We start from the raw sequence: 22,352 nt of genomic DNA, 5'->3' as shown, positions 1-22,352 counted from the left end.
ATCCCTCCCCCCACAATGCATATATACCTCCCAGCACCCCTAGAAGAGTCTAAGGGACAGGAGGGGCTACTCCTAACATAAAGGGAAGAAGAAGAAATATGAAAAGAGGAACATAGAGGGGTGGATGGAAGAGAGGTCACAATTTTCTGACTGTATTCCTGTGCAGCTTGTTGGTATCCCTTTGTGAGCAGAGAAATAAAAGAGGTTCAGAGATGAGACATTTCCAGATCAGCACAAAGTTTATTAGCCATTTCTGCTCAGAATAGCCCCCTTCTGAACAGAACTGTTCCTCTGACATAACAGACAAGAAACAGCCACCTGTGCAGGGCCTTTCATTTATATCTCAAGCTACATCAGGAGGACATCTTAGAGCAATGTCAGTTGCCCCCTGGGGTTCCCTGGGAATAGCTAAGATGTGAGATTGTCCAGAGTCCTATGACAGACCTTCAGGGTTTTAAGTTCCACAGACTAGGTCTTTGTCCAGGTCCACAACCAAGGAATAGAAACCTTCCTTTCAGGTAAACAACATATTGCACAAAAAAGGGGGGATTATAACATAATAGAGAAAGAGCTAAGACCCATTGCTTCTCCTCTGTAAAAACACCAAACTTTATCCAATACTATAAAAAGAAATTCCTGCCAGGCACGGTGGCTCACACCTGTAATCCCAGCACTTTGGGAGGCCAAGGTGGACAGATCACCTGAGGTCGGGAGTTTGAGACCAGCCTGACCAACATGGAGAAACCCCGTCTCTACTAAAAATACAAAATTAGCTGGGCACGGTGGTACAGATCTGTAATCCCAGCTAATTGGGAGGCTGAGGCAGGAGAGTCACTTGAACCCGGGAGTTGGAGGTTGCAGTAAGCCGAGATCAAGCCATTGTACTCCAGCCTGGACGAGAGAAACTCCATCTCAAAAAAAAAAATTCCTGGCCGAGTGCAGTGGCTCATGTCTATAATCCCAGCACTTTGGGAGGCCAAGGCGTGAGGATCACTTGAGCCCAGGAGTTTAAGACCAGCCTGGGCAACATAGCAAGACCCTGTCTCTAAAAAAAGAAAAAAAAAAATAGGGCATGGTGGTGCATGCCATGGTCCCAGCTACCCAGGAGGCTGAGGTAGGAGGATTGCTTGAACCCAGGAGGTTGAGGCTGCAGTGAGCTGTGATTGCACCACTGCACTCTAGCCTAGGCAACAGAGTGAGACCCTGTTTCAAAAACAAAAAGCAATTCCTAAATTCCCAGCAATCCTACTATCCCCAGCCTCCAGGAGTGATCTGTCTCCTAAGCATTGAGAAAGTAGAGACTAGGTGGCATAAGCTAGTGTGCAAAGCTTCACAGGCACATTAGATGGGCAGGATCATTTTATGGGAGAGGAATGGGTGCAGCCAGCTTAGGGGCAGAGTAGGGGAGGAGACTGGTAAGAAAAAGAGGTCTACTTCCTATCCATCCCCTTCTTCAGGGTGGAGTTTCACATGGTAGGCTAAGGCAGAAAGCTCTCAACCCCTGCAGGAAAAGAAGAAATTCAGGGATTGAGTCAGGAGTGAAGGAAAGAAGAAAGGAAGTTATCCTAGACATGTAGGAATGGAAGAAAGAAATGGAGTCCTATCCTGTGTCTGTGCTCCCCACCAAGGGCCAATGCCAGTGTGCACCAGTTTAGCCTAACCAGCTGTTAAAATGTTGAAATCCTTCCATACTGAAAAGAAGCTACTGCCCTGAGCCCTCCAAGTACCTGTCAACTGCCCTGGCCTGCCTCCAGGACCCCTATACCTCCCAGCACAGCAGGCAGCCTTCAGGATCCTATTTAGACCTATGGCTTTAGCATCTGTTCTGATTCACTGTTGTCCCTTCTGTGCCCATGTTATGCTTTCACCTCTCACTCCAATGGAGTCACAGAGGCCTGAGTCTGAACAGTTAACACAGCTTGGAAGGGACACATGCCTGATTCCCATCCTTGGAGAACAACATCATGCTATGAGGAGTAGGAAGGGCAAGAGATATGAAAAGAACAAAGGAAATGTGGTTCCTAGAAGTCAGAAGGCATCAAGGGTCCATCAGTGTAGAAGTGGCTGGGGCGGGAGACGTAAGCCTCATCCACGGTGTTCTGGCCAGCCAACAGTGGGTCACCATTCGGCATGATTTCTTCAATCTTTACACAGTTTCTGAAGACTAGGTAATCCAGAGAGAAAAGTGAGGCCCTGATCTTAGTTAGGAGTTCCCAACCCAGCAAAGAAAGGGAGGGAGGATGGCAGGAAAGGCCTGGGAAGAGCCTGAGGGGGAACTTGTGGGATCAAAGAGCAGGGAGGTGGGGGAAGGCATATGTAATTCCAAAAAAAAAAAAGGAATCACAGAATGGACCTCTCTCCAATGAGGAGCTTGGAGCTCAGTTTCTTCTGTAATGGGACAGGGAGAAGGGGTAGGAAAGGGAATGTGTGCCGTCTTCCATACCTCTATTTCATCACTTACTTTCCATTGGCTCAGTGTTCAAATGTCTCAGATCACAGGGCAAATCTGGCTCTGGCACTGGCTGTGACACAGGTCCTCGGTCTGGCTCTGGCACTGTTTGTGATACCATGCATAGTGTGGGCTCCATTACAGGCTCCAGAGTGGACTCCAGCACAGACTCTAGCTCTGGCCCCAGATCCAGCCCTGCCTTCAGCAGTTGCTCTAAGTCGAGGCTGAGCTCTGGCTCTGGCGCCAGCCCTAGTTCTTGCTCTAACGACTCCAGCTCTGGCTCTGGCTTAAGCTCCAGCGGTTGTTGCAGTTCATCCACCTGTCTGGATACCCAAAGACAGACAAAGGGGCAGGGCTCAGTGGTTTAAATGAAAGAAGGAATGGTAGAAGAAGAAGAAGCTAGTCTAAGAAGGCAGAAGAGCAGAGGGCTAAAGATCATGGGGTTCGGAATCAGGCCTCCTGGAGTTTGAATCCTGGCATTTACTAGCTGGGGGAACTGAGGCAAGTGTCCTAACTTTTCTGAGCCTCAGATTTATCATCTATAAATGAGAACAATACCTAATAATTCTTGAGAGGCAGTAGGGTGGTTGAAAGCAGGGCTATGGAATCTAACAGACCTGTATCATCTATTAGCCATGTACCTTAGGTACAAAACTTGACTACTCTAAATCCAGTTCCTTAGCTGAAAACAGTAACAGTGTTTACTTCAAAGGACTATTTTGTAGATTCAATAAAATGAGAAAATAAACATACACTATTTAGCCTAGTGCCTGGCACAAAATAAACTTTCAGGCCAGGCACGGTGGCTCACACCTGTAATCTAAGCACTTTGGGAGGCTGAGGCGAGCAGATCACTTGAGGCCAGAAGCTCAAGACCAGCCTGGCCAATTTGGTGAAACCCCGTCTCTACTAAAAATACAAAAGTTAGGCCGGGTACAGTGGCTCACGCCTGTAATCCCAGCACTTTGGGAGGCCAAGTTTGAGAGCAGTCCGGCCAATATGGTGAAACCCTGTCTCTACTAAAAATACAAAAATCAGCCAGGCGTGGTGGTGGTGTGTGCCTGTAGTTCCAGCTACTTGGGAGGCTGAGGCAGGAGAATCACTTGAACCTGGGAGGCGGAAGTTGCAGTGAGCTGACATTGTGCCACTGCACTCCAACCTGGGCAACAGGGCGAGACTCTGTCTCAAAAAAAATAAAAATTAACCAGGCATGGGTGGCGCTCGCCTGTAATCCCAGCTACTCAGGAGGCTGAGGCAGGAGAATTGCTTGAGCCTGGGAGGCGGAGGTTGCAATGAGCTGAGATTGCGCCATCGCACTCCAGCCCGGGCAATGAGAGCGAGACTCTGTCTCAAAAAAAAAAAAAAACTATCCCCAGCCAAGTGCCATGGCTCATTCCTATAATCCCAGCACTTTGGGAGGCCAAGGCAGGACACTGCTTGAGGCCAGGAGTTCAAGACCAGCCTGGGCAACATAGTGATACCCCATCCCTACAAAAAATTTTAAAAATTAGCTGAGTGTGGTGGTGTGTGCTTGTAGTCTCAGCTACTTGGGAGGCTGAGGCAGGAGCATCACTTCAACCCCTCGGTCAAGGCTGCAGTGAGTCGTGATTGCACCACTGCACTCCAGCCTGGGTGACAGAGACCCTGTCTCAAAAAATATATATTTAGGCGGGGCGTGGTGGCTCATGCCTATAATCCCAGCACTTTGGGAGGCCAAGGTGGGTGGATCACTTGAGTCCAGGAGTTCAAGACCAGCCTGGGCAACATGGTAAGACCTCATCTCTACAAAAAACACACAAAAAATTAGCTGAGTTTGGTGATGCATGCCTGTATTGCTTGAGCTCAGGAGGTCGAGGCTGCAGTGAGCCATGATCACACCACTGCACTCCAGCCTGGGCGACAGAGCGAAACCCTGTCTGGAAAAAAAAAAAAAGCTCCATGCTTGGCATCAAGTAGGTGCCCATTAACACCAGTCATTATGATCATTATTATCCAGAAACCCCTGTGGAGACAACCTAAGGATGGCAGCAGAAAAATATGAGATAGGAGAGACTAGAACTGGAAACAAGAGTGGGCTAGGAGGGAGAGAAGGCTGGGGAGACTGGAATAGGGGCATGTTAGGAGAAGGCAGAAAGGAGAGGCTGTGGGAATGGCAGGGCAGAGCAGCTGACCATCGTCCTGGTGCTCCACCCAGGAGCAGGTAATGCCCCCTTTTGACAATTCACTGAAGCACAGCCAAAAAGGATTAGGGAGGATGGGTAGAGAGTTTATATCTCACCTATTAGAGACCACAATGAGCCTGTGTTTCAGGTATTTCCTCCGTTCCTGGAGATTAACTGTGAGGAACATATACAAGAAGCAGAGAAGATCAGTGGGCCAGACACATAGCCTGAGGTTCCCCTCAGACGGTCCTGGCAGTCTCATCCCCATAGGAACCAGCAGTATCCCATGGACAAATCCCTTAACTCCTCTAGATATCAGTTTTCCCATGCTTGAAAGGAAGGAGTGGGATCTATGGATGTCTGAAGATCTCTGCAATCTAGCAATGAAGTATGTCAATGATTCCCACCTTTCTCCTGGTAGTAGCATCCAAAAGCTTCATCCCGGGGGATTCGGGGATAGAGGAAGCGCAATGGGTTCTCAGGTATATTCTCCTCGGTGAGCAACTGGTAATGGCGGATGATTTCAGTCAGCGGGAGTGACTGCAGCACCTCCTTCGTGTACGGTTGCACAGAGTAGATGAGCACCTTGTCTGGAGAGTGAATGCAGTAACAGGCAGGCTTGAGGGAAGAGGCTGGGCCTTGGAACTCCCTGCTCTGGCTCCCCAGTCCCAAACCAGTTGAGGGATGCAGGACAGAGCCAGGGAAGCTAAAAGCAGGCAGAGGGGCAAGAGGGGAGCCAGGCAGAAAGGAGAGGCTGTGGGAATGGCAGGGCACAGCAGCTGACCATCATCCTGGTGCTCCACCCAGGAGCAGGTAATGCCCCCTTCTGACGATTCACTGAAGCGCAGTAGAAAGGTGCCAGAGATGGTTTTCTTCAGCAGCCGGCGCTCCTGGCTCCGACTCACAAAGCCCATGATGCGTCTGGAGCACAGAGAGCAGTTGTGAGCCGTCCCCCAACCCCCTGCCCCACCAGGCCCCTGCCTCCCTGCTCCCCTTGTATGGAGAAACAGCCTAGGTTTGGAACCCAGGTTTTGGACCAAGCTCTGCCACTTAGCTTTTTTATCTTTTACAAGTCACTTCACTTTGCTGACAACAGCCACCTTCCGAGGGTTTGAAGAGGTACGAAGATTCAGTGAGATCACACAGATGAACAGCACTCTTTTTGTTTTTGGGAAAGAGGGTGTCATTCTGTCACCAGGCTGGAGAACAGTGGCATGATCACAGCTAACTGCTGCCTCGATGCCTCGACCTACTGGGCTCAAGCAATCTTCCCACCTCTCAGCCTCCAGAGTAGCTGGGACCACAGGTGCACACCACCATGCCTGGCTAACTTCTGTATTTTTTGTAGAGACGGGGTTTCACCATGTGGCCCAGGGTGGTTTTGAACTCCTGGGCTCAAGTGATCCATCTGCCTCAACCTCCCAAAATGCTAAGATTACAGGCATGAGCCACTGTGCCCAGCCATGAATAGCATTTTTTTTCTTTTTTTTTTTGAGGCCGAGTTTTGCTCTTGTTGTCCAGGCTACAGTGCAATGGCGTGATCTCGGCTCACTGCAACCTCCACCTCCCGGGTCCAAGCGATTCTCCTGCCTCAGCCTCTTGAGTAGCTGGGATTACAGGCCTGCCAACATTCCTGGCTAATTTTTTTTATTTTTAGTAGAGATGGGGTTTCACCATGTTGGCCCGGCTGGTTCTGAACTCCTGACCTCAGGTGATCTGCCTCCCTTAGCCTCCCAAAGTGCTGGGATTACAGGTGTGAGCCACTGCGCCCGGCCATGAATAGCACTTTTTTTTGTTTTGTTTTGTTTTGAGATGGAGTCTCGCTCTGTCACCCAGGCTGGAATGCAATGGCACGATCTTGGCTCACTGCAACCTTCTCTCCTGGGTTCAAGCGATTCTCCTGCCTCAGCCTCCTGAGTAGCTGGGATTATAGGCACGCGCCACCATGCCTGGCTAATTTTTGTATTTTTAGTAGAGATGGGGTTTCACCATGTTGGCCAGGCTGGTCTCAAACTCCTGACCTCAGGTGATCCGCCCACCTCAGCCTCCCAAAGTGCTGGGATTACAGGCGTGAGCCATCGCGCCTGGTCATGAATAGCACTGTTTTTTTCTTTTTTTTTGAGACGGAGTCTCACTCTGTCGCCCAGGCTGGAGTGCAGTGGCGCGATCTCGGCTCACTGCAAGCTTCGCCTCCCGGGTTCACGCCATTCTCCTGCCTCAGCCTCCCGAGTAGCTGGGACTACAGGCACCCGCCATCAGCCTGGCTAATTTTTTGTATTTTTAGTAGAGACGGGTTCACTGTGTTCACCAGGATGGTCTTGATCTCCTGACCTCATGATCCGCCCGCCTCGGCCTCCCAAAGTGCTGGGATTACAGGCGTGAGCCACTGCGCCCGGCATAAATAGCACTTTTAAAAGCCAAATGCTACACAAATTGGTAGGCAGTGCGGTGAAAAGAGCATGAGCTTGGGGTCACATAGGCCTGAGTTTGAATATCAACTCTGTCCCTTGGGTAAGTTCTTTAACTTCTCTGAAACTTAGTTTCCTCACTTGAAATGAAGATGGCAAAACCCACCACTCAGCATGGTTGTAAGGATGAGATGAGAGAATTAATGAAGAGCGCGCATCAGGCTCTGGAATGCAGGATATGCTTCACAAACACTGTCTATGGCTATCATTGTTAACAAATGTGAAGAGACACGGCCTCATGCCTGTCTTTGCTCTCTTTCCCTGCTTGCCACGTGAGGGTGCACAGACTCCACTCTCAAGCACAGAAAGCACAAGCCCAGGAGACAAGGCAGACCAAGGCCTTACCCATCATTCCAGAGATCCTTCAGGTGGTCATGTACCAACTCCAGAATTTTGTCCAGCCATGTCCAGAATGGTAGCTTGCCAGGAGGACTCTCTCGCTGGAGGAGGAATGGAAAGGTAGCAAGAGCTGAGGAGTTGCCCCTGGTGTAGGGAAGGAGGGACATGGGAAGGCCAGTATTTGGAATGTGGGCTAGATCTAGCTCCACAGGAATTCAGGGAGTTACCTTAGTGAAGTCAGCCCAGGACAATAATGGATCCTCAGTTCTACAGTTCTGCCCTGTGGGACAGATAGCCACAGACAGATGATGAGGGAAGCCAGGGGTCCTGGGATAGATAGGACAGAGGGACAGGACAGACTAAGGCTGGGGAAAGGTTGAGAGAAAAGGAAATCTGTACCGAACAGCTTGTTTCTCAGCATGCTCAGCTGGTCTGAGTTGAGGCCTCGGCCAACATAGGAGGAGAACTGCCAACTGAGAGCAGGGCCCAGCAAGCTCCAGGGGGCTTTGGGGGGGTTGGAGAAGAACTGCTGGTTCTGCAGGCGTGGGAGGAGTGCAGGCTGGCTCAGAAGAAGCCTATCACACCAAGCTTCCACACCCCTCCTCTCCCCACTTGACCTGTTGGCCCCACTCCCTACCTGAAGGTTTGGGCTGAGCAAATTGAACCAGAGAACTGAAGCCCAGGCAATTGAGAGCTGGTTCATGTTGGAAATAATCACCACAGGGAGGGTGTCCGTCTGGGGAGAAGACAGGAGTCACACAGAGGGATGTGATGTTTCTAGCTGCGGGTATTTGTTAGAGGAAAGGAGTGCTAATCCACCCCAAGAGGCTTCTTCCAAAGAAGCCTTTCTTCTTTATCCCCTCCTTATGCCTTCTTTCAAAGCTGCTTTCTCTCTCCTTGCCCTCCATTTTCACTCACTTTCAGCTCCTGCTTCAGACCCTGGTAGGTATATTTGACCGTGAAGCTGATGATGTGCAGTTCCTCTGTCACACCTAGTGGCCCCTGGGACAGCCAAAGACATAGTCATCAGAAGGCCCTTTGGCAAGTTCCCCCTGCCCCCGAGTCCTCTGTACAGGCCTCACCTTATTGCTGCCCTTTCCTGAACCACCTGAACGTTGTTCCACCAGAGTCTGTGAATTGAGGGGAAGGAGAGAAAATGCCAGAGTGGGCACCCTAGGGTCCCTGGGACCCCTGTTTGGCTTCAAGACCCCTCAAGCCCTGGGAACTTCCCCCAACCCCTGTTCCTTTGGACTAAAAGCAGGCCAGGTGTGGTGGTTCATGCCTGTGATCCCAGCACTTGGGGACGCTGAGGCAGGTGGATCACCTGAGGTCAGGAGTTCGAGACCAGCCTGACCAATATGGTGAAACCCTGTCTCTACTAAAAATACAAAAATTAGCCAGGCATAGTGGTGTGTGCCTGTAGTCTCGGCTACTCAGGAGGCTGAGACAGGAGAATTGCTTGAACCCGGAAGGCGGAGGTTGCAGTGAGCCAAGATCGTACCACTGCACTCCAGCTTGGGGGACAGAATGAGACTCCGTCTCAAAAAAAATAAAAATAGTAATAAAAGCATAGGTCACAAACTATTCTTACCAGGTAACCAAAGTCCCAAATCAAACCCTGACTCTGCCCCTTCTCGGGGGTCAAAGTTTTCTGGTTTGAAGTCAGAATGTTGAACTTCCGGAAGCTGTTCCAGGAGGAAGAAGATACATGGAGACAAGGAACGGAATTACTCTAAAAACTCAGCAGAAAAAAAAACAGAAGTTCCACTTCATTTCAGATCTCGCCATCTCCCTTTGTCCGTATCCCAAATCCCCCTCCTCGTTTGTGCCACCAGGGATGCCGAATGTGGTTCTGCAGGTCATGCAGTGTACAGATGTTTGCAGTGTCCTTGTCAAGCACCTACCCTTGTAATTGAGGAGGATTCCTGAAAAGAAAGAAATAAATAAAAAAAAAAATCACTGGGCAAAAGAGTATGGAAGTTAGGAGTTTGGTCTTTGGGATCAGATAGACCTGGGTTCAAACCTGACTTGAGCTCATTAGCTATGTGGCCTTGAGAAGAGATGTAATCAGTCTCTCTAAGCCTGTATCTTTGTTTGTACCGTGCACCGGTAATAGTTAATTCATGGGGTTGGTGTGACAATTAAATGAGTACCTGACATGCTGCATGTCACAAAGTAAGTGTTCAACAAAAGAATTATAATTTCTATGAGATAGGAACGGAAGGAGGAAGAAGATAGCCCGCCCTAGGACCCTGTTGTGAAGAATGAGCATCTCCTCCACCCCAGCAGCCCGTGTCCTGGCCACCCTTTACCTGCTCCAATTTACCTGTCAATGGAGACTTCCACAGTCAGTGACTCATTGCCTTCCTGGAGTCTCACCAGCAGCCTGTGGGAAGGAAGGGGGATAGGGGAAAGTGGTCAACCTCAACCTTCCGGATAGGCCAGATGTTTGAAAAAGAGAAGAGGGATTATAAGAGGTAGGGAGACTGAGAGGAAAGAGAGAAGAAAAAGCCAAGAGTGGGAAGAGCTGTAAAGCCAGAAAATACAAAGTGGCAGGGTTGGAAAAAGCAAGCAGGAATGAGTTCTGGAATGCCAACCTTGTTCGGACGGTGAACTTGCTCCCAGTCTTGAGGATGAGGGGTCGATGGGGAGTTTGGGGCATGCAGGGCTGGGTTTCTACCACAAAGGCTCTGAGGAGAGAGAGGTGTGGAAAGAATATATAGCTCAGTATCTGTAAGAATGGCTTTCCTTGTTCCTTCTTTCCCCCAGCGTTCCTGCCTGGCCTCTAGACCTGTGGAGCAGACGCTGTAGCAACTCTGTGACCTGGGCGTTGCGTAGGTCCACCCCTTTGGTCAGAGGGTCATCCTGATAGCTAACCAGGCAACTCAGTCCCTTCAGCTCCTTCAGCAGCTGCCTCAGGTGAAACAACAGCTTTGCTCCAGCTGTGAACCTGGGTGATAAAATTCAGGAAGAAGGAATCCATGAGTTTCCTGGATTCCCCCATCCAGGTTCCAAGACCTCTCCATAAATATGTGAAGAGTCAGAAACTGACTTGGGGGTGGGGGGAGAAGAATCCAGGAAGCATATAAAGGATTATTCAACACGATTCATAATCTAAGAAATGAAAATCGAAGCTATTTTCACATATAAAACTGCTAACAGATTTAACATAACAGCTTTCATATGCTATGTACAACTTACATTAAGCCCTTTCCACATATTAACGCATTCAATCCTCAAAACAACCTCTGAGGCAGGTACTATTATTATCCCCACATTACAGATGATAAAACTGAGGCACAGAAAGGTTAAGTGACTTGCTCAAGGTCATACAACTAGTAAGGGATGAAGCTTGTACGTGATCCCAGGCAGTCCCATTGTACAACTCACACTTTTTTTTTTTGAGACAGAGTCTCACTCTTGTCACCCAGGCTGGAGTGCAATGGTGTGATCTTGGCTCACTGCAACCTCCACCTCCTGGATTCAAGAGATTCTCCTGCCTCGGCCTCCTGAGTAGCTGGGATTACAGGCGTGTACCACCACGCCCAGCTAATTTATATATATATATTTTTTAGTAGAGACGAGGTTTTGCCACGTTGGCCAGGCTGGTCTCTAACTCCTGACCTCAGGTGATCCACCCGCCTCAGCCTCCCAAAGTGCTGGGATTACAGGCGTGAGCCACTGCACCCAGCCCCAACTCACATTTTTAACTACTGTACTTTACTGTTTCTATAATTAAAAATGATAATAATCAGCAATGTGGTGACAGCAAAACAACCATACACCACACATGAGAAAACAGATTCGATCGGGACAACTATTCTGGGAAACATTTGCAACTATCTTTTTTTTTTTTGGTGGGGGTAGGGGTGGGGGTAGAGGTGGTTTCTGGCAAAAACTCGAAAGCCTGCTAGACAAATTCTAAAAGAGCTGTAACACTTGGAACTATCTTTTAAAAAGCCTCCCCAGCTGACATGGTGGCTCACACCTGTAATCTCAGCACTTTGGGAGGCAAAGGTGGGCAGATCACTTAAGGCCAAGCACTCTGGCCTGGGAGATGGAGACAGACCCTGTCTCAGTCAGTCAATCAATCAATCAACAAATGCATGCATGCATGCTGGTCCTGTACCATAAGTACTATATGCCTGTTTTTCAATCTACCTGAGCAATTGTGGTATTTTTTTATCTACTTTTTTTTTTTTAAAGAGGTGAGGGTCTTGCTATATTGGTCAGGCTGACCTCAAACTCCTGGACTCAAGCACTCTTTCTGCCTCAGCCTCCTCAGTAGCTGGGTATTATGGTATGTGTACATATGTACTTTTAGAGACAGGGTCTCATTCTGTTGTCCAGGCTGGACTGCAGTGGTATCATCATGGCTCACTGCAGCCTTGAACACCTGGGCTCAAGCGGTCTTCCCACCTCAGCCTCCTGAGTAGCTGGAGACTACAGGCGTGTGCCACCATGCCTAATCTCTTTTTTTTTTTTTGAGACGGAGTCTCGCTCTGTCACCCAGGCTGGAGTGCAGTGGTGCGATTGCGGCTCACTGCAACCTCTGCCTCCCGAGTTCAAGCGATTTTCCTGCCTTAGCCTCCCGAGTAGCTGAGAATATAGGCATGCGCCACCACACCCAGCAAATTTTTGTATTTTTAGTAGAGATGGGGTTTCACCACATTGGCCAGGCTGGTCTTGAACTCCTCACCTCAAGGGATCTGCCCACCTTGGCCTCCCCCAGTGCTGGGATTACATGTGTGAGCCACTGCGTCTGGACATGCCTAATTAAAAAAAAAAATTCTTTTTTTTTGTAGAGATGGGGTCTTGTTATGTTTCCCGGGCTGATCTCAAACCCCAAGCCTGAAGTGATTCTCCTGCCTCAGCCTTCCAAAGCGCTAGGATAACAGGCATGAGCCACCATGACTGGCCTGGTATATTTTTAAAAGTCTAAATTATAATACATTTTTAAAGCCAGGCACAGTGGCTCACGCCTGTAATCCCAGCACTTTGGGAGGCCGAGGTGGGCGGATCACGAGGTCAGGAGATCGAGACAATCCTGGCTAACACGGTGAAACTCTGTCTCTACTAAAAATACAAAAAATTAGCCCGGCGTGGTGGCGAGCGCCTGTAGTATCAGCTACTCGGGAGGCTGAGGCAGGAGAATGCCGTGAACTCAGGAGGCGGAGCTTGTAGTGAGCCGAGATCGCACCACTGCACTCCAGCCTGGGCGACAGAGTGAGACTCCATCTCAAAAAAAAAACTATATATATATACACACACACATATATATAAAAAATACTGTTAAGTTTAAAAAAAGTCATAGGTTTCAAAATAGTATGAACAATATGATTCCATTTTTGTTTAATAAGTTAGATAACAGGTAATTTTCTCTTCCTCCTTCTTTCCTTCCTTTCTTGTCATTGTATTCATTGCAGTAAAATATATATATATATACATATATATATATATATATTTCTGGGTGATTAAAAAGGAAGGAAAAATCAGATTGTGGGTTAATTCATTCCTTTCCCTAAAGGAGACTGGGCTCTGGGCTCCCTGGGTGGTGAGGATGAGGAGTAGAATAGAGCTGCAGTCAGCAGGGAGCAGGGCTCATTCTGGGGTGCAGAGACTAATAGAGAACAGTATATCTTGCTATATGCAGGGCACTGCAACTTACAAATCACAGTGCGTGGCGAGGACAAGGGTTGGGGTGGTACCTCTCACCATTTCTCCAGCTGTTCCAACCCGTGGTCAATGGGAGCTCTAATGCAGGCTTTTTGCTGCTGGGCTTTCCACTCTTCCAACTTTGGCAGTAGTAGCTCGATTAGGGTAGTTAATCGGCCTAGCAGTGCTTTGGAGGCATCCAGTACCTCCTAGGAAAGAGATAATGTGAGTATTAAGCATCTCTCTCTCTTTTTTTTTTTTTTTTTTTGAGACGGAGTCTTGCTCTGTCGCCCAGGCTGGAGTGCAGTGGCCGGATCTCAGCTCACTGCAAGCTCCGCCTCCTGGGTTCATGCCATTCTCCTGCCTCAGCCTCCCGTGTAGCTGGGACTACAGGCGCCCGCCACCTCGCCCGGCTACTTTTTGTATTTTTTAGTAGAGACGGGGTTTCACTGTGTTAGCCAGGATGGTCTTGATCTCCTGACCTCGTGATCCGCCCGTCTCGGCCTCCCAAAGTGCTGGGATTACAGGCTTGAGCCACCGCGCCCGGCTGAGCATCTCTCTCTTTCACCCTCCACTACCCAACCGGGGATGAAGAAACAAAGAAGCCAGTGCTAGAGGACCAGGGTCCCCACATCCCTCATTTTTCCAGGTCCCTGTTGCCCACACGTTCTGTCCTCTGCCTCCCACCTTTCTCCTTTTGTCCAGTTCATTGAGAGTTTCCTGCAGAATCTGTTGCTCTTTGGTCTGATGGGAGTCCAGAGAAGGTGTCTTCCCTGGATGGTGGGAACAGGAGTCAGTCCAGGGCTTCTTTCCTCTCCTTCCTGACTGGGGTCTCAGTTGGATTCAGGAAGGAGGAATTTTGTGGAGGAAGAAAGGGAAACCAAAGCACAGGCACCTATGGGACCCTCAGGCAAATTCTGAATGGTCATCCTTGGACCAGACACCCCCTCAAATAAAACACTGTTGGTTTTCCATGCATTTCCTCAACATTTACTGTCTCCCAGCTACACCTCCAGCTCAACCTCCACAAAACACCCTGGCACTTCCAGCTTTGCATGGCAGCAGGACTGCAGTCAGTGGGGTGTGTCTGACAGTGACTACTGCTCATTGGAGCTTTCTCCTGTTCACTTCCAGCTCTGGCTTCTTAGCAGGCACTTATCTTTCTCCAGCCCCTCAATGTGCTTCCTACCTTTGGCCCGGATCTTGTATCGGAAGGAGAAGACATCCTGCTGGTCTTTCAGTTGGCTGATGGATTTTACCAGCTTCTGCAGAGGGGAGAGGACTCCAATGAGGCTGCTTTTCAGGGAGGTATTAGACTGAACGCTGCCCACCCTAACTCCTACCACATCTACTAACCTCCATCATAGCCCTTAAATCCAGGATTCGGGATTCAATCTCATGTTGCTGGCTCTCCACAGGTGTTACGAGAGCTGGCTCTCCTTGCTCCTGAAAAAAGAGGCTCTGAGCATGTTTTAACTTTGGCCTTTCATGCCTTAAGTTCAGGCCTGAAATCATACCACAGGATGTAGGGGGGATGCTGTTCTGAGACAGCTCCCTGAGTGCTTTCCATGGTTCGTCTCCATTTCAGGAGTTTCCAACAATACCACTGAATTGTCCTCACCGGTTGAGCCCTCTGAGCCTGGATCAAAATTCTTTTTTCTTCCAGAAGGAGGTTAAAGATCATCTCAGCCAATTGGGTAGGGCCCTGGGAAAAGGCCTAGAATAGGAAAACAGAAAGTATTGATCCAATTCAACCACTCTCAATGACCTATCATCCTAGACCTTCCCCACCAATGTCCACAGTATTTCCTCCTCCTTTGGGGTTCCTAGCCTTTTTTCTTTTCACCATAGCATCCCCCCAACAGTGTCATGTATATGCAGCCCTCCTCTCTGCTAGTGATTCCCCAAGTCCAGACTCTGTCCTTCTTTCCCCAGATTTGTCCCTGTCTCCCTTTGCACCTCCAGATACTATTCCATTCTCCAAATCCTACTCCTCTATACTCAGCTCCTAGTGCTACCTCATTGCTCTCAACCCTTCCAAGTACCTGAATGTCCCGGCAGAATTTCCGCAAATTGTGCTGCAGCAACAAGGACTCTGGGTCCTGGCTGCAACGGCCACACTCATAGTTCAGCTGATCCAAGAAGTGGAAGAATAGCATGGTAGCCTTGGAATCATCATTCCCGAGTACAGCTTCCTGCCTGGGCACCAGGAATAAGAAGGATTAGTGTCTCTGCAGTCTTACTGTAGTCCTGAGGCTTTCCAACCCCCTTCTGCCATTAATGATTCCAGGATCGTAGGGGCCCAGAAGTAAGGCACCACCTTTCTCATTCCCCCAACTTCCTGAAGGCCTCACCAGTTCTGGTCTTCAATCCAGACAGCCAAGTACTGTCGAATGTCCACAGGCAGGAGACTGCGTGAGTAAAGCTGGTGCAGCTGGTCCTGAAAGGGGCTGTCAAGATTCTGCAGCATTTCCCACTGCGCCATTTGGGCTCTGCATCAGAAGAATGAGGGTTCCCAACTGGATATTTTGCTGGACTAAATCATCCATAGTTTCATGATTGTTCATTATTACTAATTTAAAATGTTTAAATTATACAAGTAATAAAAATATAGAAAACATTAAAGTCTATGTTGACCCTACTCCTAATCTTGGTTCTTTCCCCTCCTCTCCAGAAGTAACCACTGCTATCAGTTTGGTGCATATTCTTCCAGGGAGTGCTACTGGTTAAGTATCTGCTATTTCAAGCATTTTGGATTTCAGGTTTGTCCAGATTTTGGAATATCTGCATTACTTACCAGTTGAGCATCCCTAATCCAAAACTCTGAAATCTGAAATGGTCCAAAATCTAACTTTTTGAGCACCCACATGATGCTCAAAGGAAATGCTCACTGGAACACTGTGGAGCCCAATTTTTCAGATTAGAAATGCCTAATCTGTGTGTGTGTGTGTGTGTGTGTGTGTGTGTGTGTATATATATATATATATATTTTTTTTTTTAGATGGAGTCTTACTCTGTTGCCCAGGCCGGAATGAAGTGGCATGATCTTGGCTCACTGCAACCTCCATCCCCCTGGTTCAAGCGATTCTTCTGCCTCAGCTTCCTGAGTAGCTGCGATTACAGGCGCCCACCACCACGCCCGGCCAATTTTTGTATTTTTTTTAGTAGAGATGGGGTTTTGTCATGTTGGCCAGGCTGGTCTCAAACTCCTGACCTCAGGTGATCCAATCACCTCGGACTCTCAAAGTGCTAGGACTACAGGCATGAGCCACTGTGGCCCCAACCTATATTTATTTATTTATTTTTTGAGATGCAGTCTCGCTCTGTCGCCCAGGCTGGAGTGCAGTGGCGTGATCTTGGCTCACTGCAAGCTCCGCCTCCCGGGTTCATGCCATTCTCCTGCCTCAGCCTCCCGAATAGCTGGGACTACATGCGCCCGCCACCATGCCTGGCTAATTTTTGTTGTATTTTTAGTAGACACAGGGTTTCACCGTGTTAGCCAGGATGGTCTTGATCTCCAGACCTCGTGATCTGCCCACCTTGGCCTTCCAAAGTGCTGGGATTAGAGGCGTGAGCCACCGCGCCCAGCCGGCCCCAACCTGTATTTTAATAGCTTCAGTAAGTGGGCCTTTGTGCTTTAATGGGAATTTTCTTTTCTTTTCTTTTCTTTTTAAAGACAGGGTCTCACTTGGTCACCCAGGCTGGAGTGCAGTGGCATGATCTTGGCTCACTGCAGCTTTGATCTCTCAGGTTCAAGCGATTCTCTGCCTCAGCCCCTCAAGGAGCTGGGACTACAGGGGTGTGCTATCACGCCAGCTAATTTTTTGTAGAGATGGAATTTAGCCATGTTGCCCAGGCAGATCTCAAACTCCTGAGCTCAAGTGATCTGCCTGCCTCAGCCTTCCAAAATGCTGGGATTACAGGCATGTTCCACCATAACCAGCCTAATGGTAATTTTCAAACACACACTAAAGCAGAGTGACTAGTACAAGGATCACCATCCAGCTTTAACAAACTGTTTCCACTATCTTCTTATTTCATCTATCTCCTTAATTCATTTATTTTGCATTTATATGTTTGTTGTTTATGCTAAACAAATATAAGCATTTAAAGATCAGTGTTGATGTTAAGTATTTATTACAGCATGATCCCTGCTGGCCCTGAAGCTTTTTTTTTTTTTTTTTGAGATAGAGTCTTACTCTGTCACCCAGGCTGGAGTGCAGTGACATGATCTCGGCTCACTGCAAACTCTGCCTCCTGAGTTGAAGGGATTCTCCTGGCTCAGCCTCCTGACTAGCTGGGATTACAGTCGCCCACCACCATGCCCTGCTAATTTTTGTATTTTTAGTAGAGATGGGGTTTCACCATGTCGTCCAGGCTGGTCTGGAACTTCTGACCTCAGGTGATCTGCCCACCTTGGCCTCCCAAAGTGCGGGGATTAGAGGTGTGAGCCACTGTGCCTGGCCACCTGAAGCTTTTTTAGGAGCTAAATCTTTTTGGAGGTTAGGTAAGTACACCCTATAAACTGCCCTCCATATAGGAAGGAGGAGCTCCATTCTAGAAGACATCTAAATGCTATGCAACGGGTTGCTCAGTCCCTAAGAATATGAAACGTTTATGACCTGTGAATCTTGAATATGATTATAAGTTATCAACTTTGTGAGATCCTGAAACTGCACTTAAATTTTTTTTTTTTTTTTTTTTTTTTGGCAGGGCACAGTGGCTCATGCCTGTAATTCCAGCACTTTGGAAGAGGCGGGAGGATCACTTGAGGTCAGGAGTTCAAGACCAGCCTGGCCAATGTGAAACCCTATCTCTACTAAAAATACAAAAAAATTAGCCAGGCGTGTTGGTGGGCACCTGTAATCCCAGCTACTCAAAAGGCTGAGGCAGGAGAATGGCCTGTACCCAGGAGGCAGGGGTTGCAGTAAGTGGAGATCACATCACTGCACTCCAGCCTGGGAGACAGAGTGCAGTCTCTGAATCAAAACAACAACAATGAATTGGTTTTTGCCTGTCACCAAGCAGGTTGTGCCTTGCATCTTTCTCCCCACTGTTCCCTGCTCGCTGCCATCTGGTGTCTATTTAGGAAACTGAAACTTAAGCTTGTTGCAGCCTGAGCCTAACAGAACAGAATTCATGCACATTAGTGGTCTAAAAAGGTCACATGATTTTATTACAAAGTAAAAAGAAATGCTTGGGGTGGTAGAGTCTTCTACTAACATGAAAAACATCAGCTGCCTTTCTACCTCCAGCAGGAACAAGGGAAGGGAGGGATTGGGCAGGGGCTATTTTCATTTTAACCCTTTTAGTAGTGCTTGATTTTTAAAACTATGTGTCTGTATTGCTTTTATGATACAAAAAAAAAAAGTTAAAAAAATGATTAGGTGGCCAGGCATGGTGGCTCATGCCTATAATCCCAGCACTTTGTGAGGCCCACAAGACGGGAGGATGGCTTGAGCTCAGGAGTTTGAAACCAAGCCTGGGCAACATACTGAGATTCCATCTCTAAAATAATAATAATAATAATAATAAGGTCCCAATTCTTGAGGATTTAAGTGTCTGATATTAAAGGAGCAAGTCAGCAAAGATTCAAATATGAAAACAAAACAAAAAACCTGGTCTCCCCGAATGGATTGCAAACACTGAGGTTAAGAGCTAAAACAATTTTTTCTCATTATCTCTCACACTTAAGCACATATTTTGCACTCAAGAAGCTTTTCTGAAATGAACTGAATTTTGTGTGTGACCTTAGGCAATCGTTTCATCTTTCCGTAGCTTATACTTTTTAACAAAACAAATAAAGACGATAGATTTATCTATCTTTGTTTTTAGATTCATCTATCTTTGAACATCGTTTTTAGGTGAAGATAAAAAATAATGCAGAGCAGAGTAACGTCAGATACCGAACCAACAATGCCAGATTCCGGGTCTCGGAAACTGCAGGGCAGTTTTGGGGGAGGGGCATTAGGGTTGGGGAGATAGGCTGGACAGGAGAAGATCGAGGACCGAGCAGGCGACAGACAGCTCCTCTTTCAACCTGGGGACAGAAGCTGCCCCCTCCAGGGCGTAACTCCTGGGGCCAGTCGCCCTTCCCTGGGAGGAACTCTCACTCTCACCCCCCACCCCTACCCCAGCACACCCTCTTACACCCCGTACCTGATTAGGATTGCAGTCCCCGCGCCCTCCACTGGCTCTGGTCGCGACTTCCCGTCCCTAGAAGGAGCTCGGGTACTAGAGCCTCAGGCCCCGCCGACAACTTCGGCCTACACCCTCGGACCCGCCCCCTTGTAGTTGGCCGCGGAAGTCCGGTGCGGCCCCATTCCCAGTCGCCACCCGGACACTGGCTGCCACTCAGTCAAGCCCTGCCCAGACTGCGAGCTCACTGGCGTCGCCGCAACTCCGCCCCCCCGCAGGGCGGGACAAGCTGAGCCGAAACCACTCCTGCAGCTCCAGCGATTGGTGGAGAAGTTCAAATAGGCACTTTCTACGAGGGGAGGAGTCCAATTAGTGGACTGGCCAAAGACTGAAACAGCTGATTTTCGAGAACCCGCGCGTGAGCCACGAAACCGAAACTAGCCTGAGGAGCCTGTAGACGCCAAGGGCTCCATGGGAAGGGGTGGGACCGGAATTTCCACGCCTTGGGATAGGAAGAGGAGGGCTGAGGTAATGAAAACAATATATATATATATATATTTTTTTTTGAGACGTGGTCTCGCTCTGTCACCCAAGCTGGAGTGCAGTGGCACGACCTCGGCTCACTGCAGCCTCGACCAGCCGGGCTCAGGTGATTCTCCCGCCTCAGCCTCCCAGGTAGCTGGGACTACAAGCGTGCATAACTCCGCCAGGATAATTTTTTGTGTTTATTGTAGAGACGGAGTTTCGCCATGTTGCCCAGGCTGGTCTTGAACCCCTGACCTCAGGTGATCCTCCTGCCTCGGCCTCCCACAGTGCTGGGATTACAGGCATGAGCCACCGCACCTGGCTAATAGCTATTTATTGAGAGTACTGTGATAAGCACTTTAGATTAATTGTATCATTTTAAATTTACAGGGCAACTCGTTGAAGTTAAAATCATTCTCTCCTTTAGAAATTTAAAAACTGATCTTAGTTCAAGAAAGAAGTTACCAGTCAGTGATCACTGAGGCTCTAACAAGTGGAGCCTAGATTCAAAACCAAACCCTCTGACTTCAACCCCCAAACATTTACGTTCCTACGTTTTACTGTACAGCCTTCCTCCTGGATAAATCAGAGTTTAAAATTTTGAAGACGTGTATACAGCTTGTCAGCATATTAGATTTATTAGTTCTGTGGTTACCACCTTCTTTTATATCCCAAGACTCCCAGCCCCAGGATCTAAGTCATAGCTCTTGATTATGGCCCACCCCCAGTAGGGAGCTGAACTTACTACTTCTGATATGAAAGAAGCCAGGGTAGTTGTTTCTTCCAAGTCACTCACATCTGAGATGGCCCTCAAACCCTCCTCGGTGGTCTCTGGCTGAGAGATGTTTGCGTCTTTCTGATCTTGGTAATACTGGATCAACTGCTGAACCCCAGACCTTAATGCAGGTTTAAGTGCAGCACTGATCGCTAGACCCATAGGTCCCCCTGACATCCCGGCCATGGTCATCAGAAGGTCATATCCCAGATCTATGGCCCCATCTCGGCCTCGTTCCCTGGCCTTGCCCAGGCAGTTTTGAGTAGCATAATACAAAGCTGTGCCCAGGTTGTAGAAGGTTCCCACTCCTGGCAGCAGCTGGATGACATTGTGCACACCTTGCTCCTTCTCATTCTCACAGTCCTCTGTGGGGAGGGAGCGCCGGGCCCTTCCTGTGCTTTGCTGCTCCCTGGCTAACAGCTGCAGAGCAGAGGCCAGGGCTTCCACTGACACGTTTCTCTCTGTGCTTCTGCCTGTCTGGAGCCCTCGAAGATGCTGAATGAGGACCTGTGTAGCATTCACACCACCCTGGCGGTAGAGCTGTAGCTGTAGAGCCCAAACATCAGCCTGGCAACCAGCTTCCTCCAGGGCATTCCTTAGAGCCAGGCTTACCAAGAACTTAGGTAGAGGGGCCATGTGGCTGAAACCAGGCAGTGACTTTGGGTGCAGAAATTGGCAGGGCAAGGGGTCTGAGGAGGGTGTCTGGGATTCCAAGGACAAGGGAAGGTGCATCAAGACATTTGTCTGCTTTCCATATGAAGTGGCATCCACAGGGTGTAGCAGGAGGTAGCAAAGTAGCAGCTCAACTGGTATCATGATGAGTCTGAGGTCACACATGTCTGGAGCAGAGTACCCTAGAAAGGGGAGAAATCCGAAACATACAAACCATTTCCCTAAGGGCTATGGTGGGCCCACAGCTCAGTTAGGGGGACACCTCATACATCACCTACCTACAAGCTTTTGTACTTTCTTTTTAGAGACAGGGTCTTGCTCTGTTGCCCAGACTAGAGTGCAGTGATGGGATCACAAATCACTGCTGCCTTGAACCCCTGGGCTCAAGGGATCCTCCTGCCTCAGCCTCCCAAGCAGCTGGGACTACAGGTGCATGACACCATGCCCAGCTAATTTTTAAAATTTTTGTAAAGATGTGGTTTTGCCATCTTGCCCAGCCTGATTCTGAACTTTGGGCTCAAGTGATCCTCCCACCTCTGCCTCCCAAAGTGATAGGCTTCCAGGTGTGAGCCACCGCACCTGGCCCCAAGCTTCTGTTCTTTTTAGGTAAAGTCCTAGGAAATAGGAAATGCACCCCAATTGCTCCCACTTGGTTTCCCTCATTTACAGGTCACCAGGGACTTCTGTTTTATTTCCACCCATATATAGGCACCCCAAATTACCACACAGTCCAGTCATTGAGAAGTGAGGTTTGGTTGCTCCCCGATCCTGTTCTGCCTAGTTCTCTGTCCCGTGAGGAAAGGAGATATTTGCTTTCCCCTATGATCAGTGAAGGATGTAATCTCTGCAAATATTTGCCCATTTATACTGGCTGCTCAAACCTTGTGCCCTTGAAACACACTCAACATCTATACCTACAGTCCTGTTCTTTGGCATTTCCTGTATGTCCCTGCCACATACAGTAAGCTCATGATAGGAGCCAGGGAAATTCAGAATTAGGAAAGATGAGATGTTTGTGATATTTTCATTTCTCTTCATTTTTTTTTTTTTTTTTTTTTGAGACGGAGTCCCTCTCTGTCGCCCAGGCTGGAGTGTAGTGGCCGGATCTCAGCTCACTGCAAGCTCCGCCTCCCGGGTTTATGCCATTCTCCTGCCTCAGCCTCCCCAGC

General features: G+C 48.6%; 2 protein-coding genes and 1 non-coding gene across 4 annotated transcripts; all 3 read right to left on the bottom strand.

Moving 5' to 3' along the window:
• Positions 1-220: 220 nt before the first annotated feature.
• STAT2 (signal transducer and activator of transcription 2) lies at positions 221-19,455 on the bottom strand. Of its 2 annotated transcripts, XM_010377787.2 has the most exons (24): positions 19,233-19,455; positions 15,428-15,565; positions 15,119-15,272; positions 14,695-14,790; positions 14,430-14,519; positions 14,263-14,338; positions 13,761-13,846; positions 13,134-13,282; positions 10,210-10,368; positions 10,016-10,108; positions 9,745-9,804; positions 9,323-9,343; positions 9,010-9,103; positions 8,501-8,548; positions 8,337-8,420; positions 8,056-8,154; positions 7,818-7,953; positions 7,646-7,698; positions 7,425-7,519; positions 5,396-5,532; positions 5,019-5,201; positions 4,728-4,785; positions 2,462-2,772; positions 2,022-2,164 (listed from the first exon to the last, which is right to left on the bottom strand). In XM_010377787.2, the coding sequence occupies exons 2-24, from the start codon at positions 15,556-15,558 to the stop codon at positions 2,022-2,024; spliced, it is 2,556 nt and encodes an 851-aa protein (XP_010376089.1). In that variant the 5' UTR covers positions 15,559-15,565; positions 19,233-19,455. The 2 variants fall into 2 exon arrangements, with proteins under 2 accessions (XP_030794505.1, XP_010376089.1); XM_030938645.1 differs by lacking the exon at positions 19,233-19,455 and having other exon boundaries at positions 221-2,164; positions 15,428-15,558.
• LOC115900164 lies at positions 11,296-11,359 on the bottom strand. The gene has a single exon (XR_004059834.1). It is a non-coding gene; the product is annotated as a U7 small nuclear RNA (small nuclear RNA).
• Positions 19,456-19,743: 288 nt separating the features above from the next.
• APOF (apolipoprotein F) lies at positions 19,744-22,020 on the bottom strand. Its single transcript, XM_010377786.2, has 2 exons — positions 21,906-22,020; positions 19,744-21,365 (listed from the first exon to the last, which is right to left on the bottom strand). Exons 1-2 carry the CDS (start codon positions 21,919-21,921, stop codon positions 20,401-20,403), a joined length of 981 nt encoding a protein of 326 aa, XP_010376088.1. The 5' UTR covers positions 21,922-22,020; the 3' UTR covers positions 19,744-20,400.
• Between the last annotated feature and the right edge of the window lie 332 nt (positions 22,021-22,352).

Source organism: Rhinopithecus roxellana, chromosome 10 (genome assembly GCF_007565055.1).
Source record: "Rhinopithecus roxellana isolate Shanxi Qingling chromosome 10, ASM756505v1, whole genome shotgun sequence".
In the NCBI taxonomy this organism is placed as follows: Eukaryota; Metazoa; Chordata; class Mammalia; order Primates; family Cercopithecidae; genus Rhinopithecus; species Rhinopithecus roxellana.
The sequence above is the reverse complement of the archived record's forward strand: the minus strand, read 5'-3'. Positions and strand labels throughout refer to the sequence as shown.